Here is a 4,666-nt window from a genome sequence, read left to right as displayed (position 1 = left end):
ATAACATTTACACGCTTTACATTGAACTTTAAATTCTGAGATGAAACCTTATCTGTTGACTAATGGATAAGCAAGCAGATGGAAACCAACAATTACATACCAACAAAACAGGGTAAAGATGTTAAACGTGTGTTTTTTGTCCATGTAATACACGTATCCTTCCCTAGTAAAAACACTCTCTAAAAAAACAAGAAAATTGCTGCGCGGAAAGATCTGAGGTGGCCCAGTTTCTCTAGAGGCATCAGCGTCTGGACTGGACACGCTGGTCTTGACCTGTAAAACAATTTTTTTTAATGTTACACTACACCAGATAGCACCATTGCTCCCTAATGACTAACTACATTATGCGATCTGACCATTTGTCTTATATAGTCAATATCAAAAATATGCTGGTGTACAATCTTCTTCAATGTTCAAGTATCTGTAACCCCATTCTACCGAAATTAACATTTCCCCAAATACCCAAATTATTTCGGTCCTGAGATTACGTCACGGTCGAATCCTTGTTGGGATCGATTTAAGAAAGTCAAAAGGTGGACTGGATATAGTTGAAATATCTCATAACATTACGAATGAATGGACATCTCATTATTGCTGATACTGCAACTGTAGAATTGAAACGAAAATAGTCGTTTATTGGGATAATATGACCAAGCCAATGTAATTGACCTTTGATTGCCTCGAACCGCCACATCTTGTTGGGGTCAATTGGCTGCGTACGGGCTCGTAGCACTGCGCCTTGTCCATCGTCGACACCGATGATTCGCTCTTCATTGTCTTTCAACTGGATGGTTTGATCATCTGTGATATATATCCATTTTTGGTCTGTTCGATTAGCGTATGGTACGACATTGAGGCTGAAAATGATGATAATGGTGTGGAGATGTTACTTATGACAACTCATGCACACACCAGCAGTAGCACAATAATGCCCTCATTAGCACTTTTGCCCTCAGCAAAGGCACACCAGTGCGAAAGTGGTTATCAACATTGTACTTCCGGTGATGAGACAGCGTTAGCACTATAGAAAACCTCCTGTAAGCACAAGAAACCGAATACAAAAGACACCTGCAAAAGTAAATGTTTTGAAATGCACCATCCTAGAAAGCATTCCAAATTCCACCGACACACCATACTGATAAGCTCTAGCTAGCTCTAGACTGTTTTCAAACTGGCACCGATTGACAAAGGTGAGCGCTTTTTCTTAGAATTGAATATTTGAACAGAACAGCAAATGCGTCACAATTCCTTACGGTTTTCCAGGTTCCGTACTCCCATCCTTGACAGAGAGAGCGAAGCCACTCCCTACGTTCACAAAGCTGTATTTCTGAAAAAAAAAGGCATATGGCGATTTCTATTACCTGTACCTAGTAACTTTATCGTCATTTGTGGCGCAATACTATAATAGTGCGTCTGTAGTTACTGGTTTGTCAAAGTTTGAGCCGTACATAGATAGTCTGCAAAAAGGGAAATAAGATAGGAAAATAAACTAGAGAGGCCGACATTTGCTTGGGAGCAAATACAGCATATTTCAGTCCATCTCCCTCCCACGCATAAGTGGACTATTCCAAACTTACCCCAGTGTAAAACTGGCAAAGATTCTCAAATAAATGAATTATATACTAGTAGTAGCTATGTAATTGAGAACAAAGATGCAAGAACAAGCACATTGAAGCTCGAAAGCTTTACTAATCTTCTTACAGGTATGCAAATACTAACAATGATGAGATTTGATACATTTTGAATGTGTGGGTCATTACGCACGACTTACGTGCAATGTGACCTCAGGTAACCCGCAATGGAACACGTGTTCCATGGCCAACGGCAGATGGAACGTGCCATTCTTTAGATAGAACATGGAACGGGTATAGCACTTTTGGCCCCTTTTTTGCTGAAAATAGCAATTAAAGTCCCCCAAATTAGTCATTTGGAAGTGGTGTATGCCAAATATGTGACTGCTGTTCTGTAGACACATGTTCAAGGTACCCTTATACCGAATTTCAGATCATTTGGTTGCAAAACCAGGGCTCAGGATCCAAAAATCCATTTTTTGGCGAAAAATGCCCCAAAAAACCTTCATAAAAATTTTTCAAAGGCATGTATCAAAAAAATGAAAAAAAAAACACCTAGGGTATTGGCCCACTCTACCTCCATGCCAAATTTCAAGTCATTTGGCTGAATGATGGCTGAGTTGAATCCCTTTGACTGTGTGGCAGGAGGAGGAGGAGAAGAAGAAGAAACACCAGAGAACACTAGAAAGGAGAGAGGTCAGAGGTCACCAGCCAAGATGGCCGCCTTTTTGGATCCTCCAGCCCTGGGGATTTAAATCCATCCTAATCCTCAGCGGGGGAGGATTCCAGAGGCCATCATGTGCATCAGATGAGTAGTAGATAGGGTTTAGAGTCCTTTTTTGTTTCCATTTTTCATTTTTGTTTATTAGTTAGGGAGAGATATCGTAGACTGGATGTCAAGGCATGACGCCCCCCTCCCACTCGGATGATCTTTATTTTTGAGTTTATAGACGTTTTTCTTTTGTTATACTATTTGTTTTGTGACCTCTAGAAGACTGCGACATCCTGAATTGGAATCTAGTATATGGAATTTTCTTATTTAGAGACTACTTTTGAGGAAAACCCCCAGTGAAGCTTTTGAAATATGTTCTCAGCCAACATTACACTCTCTGCGATCGTTATCATCGTCTTCAGTTACAAAACCTTCAAAGCTGATGCAACTTCACCCGAGGATGTGATCTTGGACGCAGTTAGTTTCTCTGACAAGACTTTGTTCCGTATTATGGGTGTCTCATACTGTGCCTTAGTGGAGTCCATCACTCGTTCGTCGACCCGGAAGTCTGCTACCCTCCCAAGCTTCTGTAGACAACGACTTGTCCTCTTGTATCTTGCCAGCATTTTACTAAGTAATTCCTACGCACCAGAACCCAACCCAGGCCCCGAGGAAGCTGTACACGGAGCTCCTGTTGGCTCCCAGACTCACTCATCTTGGATGTGTGGAACTTGTGACCGGACAGTGGGCTGGGACGACAGAGGACTGGCTTGTGACACCTGTGGACAGTGGTTTCATGCCCACTGCCAGAGCATGGATACAGAACTTTACCAGCACCATGAGGATCTCGGAGACAACTTCTCCTGGCACTGTGCCATCTGTGGGAACCCGAACAGTAAGACAGTTTTTGACTTATATGGAGTAGAGCAAGAATCACAGTCAGGGATGACACATTCAGATGCCTCCATAAATTCTTGTTCGACTCCTACCGAGCTTCAAATGAAACGCCCACTTCACTCATCTACTCCAACAAGAATAAATCAACAGGATAAACAAATGAAAAGGCCTCTTAGATTGGTGAACTTAAACCTAGCAGTCATCACCTGGTAAGAAAGCGGACATCCTGAACATGATTGACAGTGTGAGACCTGACATTATCATTGCCACTGAGACTTGGTTAGACGCTACTGTGTATGATTCTGAGATACTTCCGGACACATATAGGGCATATCGTAGGGATCGTAACAAGAATGGTGGTGGGGTAATCGTGGCAGTACGCACAACGCTCAAAAGCAGTGATGTACCAGAGCTGCAGGTGGATAACTGTGAGGTAATTTGGGTTAGGGTGAAGTTACAAGGTCGCAAGACCCTGTATGTCTGTGCCTATTACAGACCTGATGTATCAGATCGAGCCAGTCTAGAAGGTTTTAACGCCTCAGTCAGCAAAGCAGCGCAGATCCCTAACGCTCACCTCTTGATTGGAGGGGATATGAACTTACCTTGTTGGGATTGGACAACGATGCAGATGAAGCCGAACCCCCGATACCCTGGACTTCATAATATGTTTATCGACATACTTGGTGATCACGGCTTGGAGCAACTGGTGGACATGCCAACAAGGGGAGAGAACATTCTGGATTTGATCGTTACCAACAACCCTCAGTTGATCCCACGAGTAGAGGTCTTACCAGGTCTTTCCGACCACGACGCAGTCTTCTGTGAGGTGATCGTCCACCCCCAGAAGAGGAAACAGAATCCAAGACTCCTACCCCTCTACAAGAAGGCAGACTGGGATAGTATTAGGAAGTCTATGGCCGATCTAACTGACAGGATGGAGCTAATGAAAGACACTGCTACAACTGAAGAGTTGTGGTCCACCTTCAAAGACAGTCTTCAGACAGCCGTCCAAGAGTTTATCCCCCATAAGCTGGTCCGGATGAAGGAAAATAAGCCCTGGATAACTCCAGCTCTCCACCGCCTTATCAAGAGAAGGGATCGCATCTACAAGAAGATGCGTAAACGTGGAACACAAGATCTTAAGAACCAGTATAAGAAACTCCGTAGAGAAGTGCAGCGGCAGTTGCGAAGAGCTTACTGGTCCTACCTGGATAGCATCTTTGTAGAAGACGAATCTGGTCAGGGGGATAAAAACAAGAAGTTCTGGACGTATATAAAACATCAGAAATCGTCTAATGTTGGCATCGCTGCCTTAAGGGACGGAGGTCGTCTTGTATCCGACCCTAAAGAGCAAGCAGACATACTGAACAGACAGTTTCATTCAGTATTCGGAGATGGCAAGGCTTACTCCAAGGAGGAATTTCAGGACAAGTGTGATATGCCACCTGCAGATTATCCTATACTTGACAAGGTTAAGATCTCGGTT

The 4,666-nt window shown here is 43.3% G+C and overlaps 1 protein-coding gene across 1 annotated transcript; it reads left to right on the top strand.

Moving 5' to 3' along the window:
• Positions 1 to 2,655: 2,655 nt before the first annotated feature.
• On the top strand, positions 2,656 to 4,651 carry LOC109463354 (the record flags this gene model as incomplete). The annotated part of the gene is made up of 3 exons (XM_019760126.1): positions 2,656 to 2,760; positions 2,936 to 3,178; positions 3,380 to 4,651. Coding segments are annotated over exons 1-3 (1,620 nt in total), but the record flags the coding sequence as incomplete, so codon positions are not given.
• Between the last annotated feature and the right edge of the window lie 15 nt (positions 4,652 to 4,666).

The sequence above is a fragment of the Branchiostoma belcheri genome, unplaced genomic scaffold (genome assembly GCF_001625305.1).
Source record: "Branchiostoma belcheri isolate BF01 breed outbred unplaced genomic scaffold, Haploidv18h27 scaffold125, whole genome shotgun sequence".
NCBI classification, from domain to species: Eukaryota; Metazoa; Chordata; class Leptocardii; order Amphioxiformes; family Branchiostomatidae; genus Branchiostoma; species Branchiostoma belcheri.
Note: the sequence above shows the minus strand (reverse complement) of the source record. Positions and strands in the feature narration are given on the sequence as shown.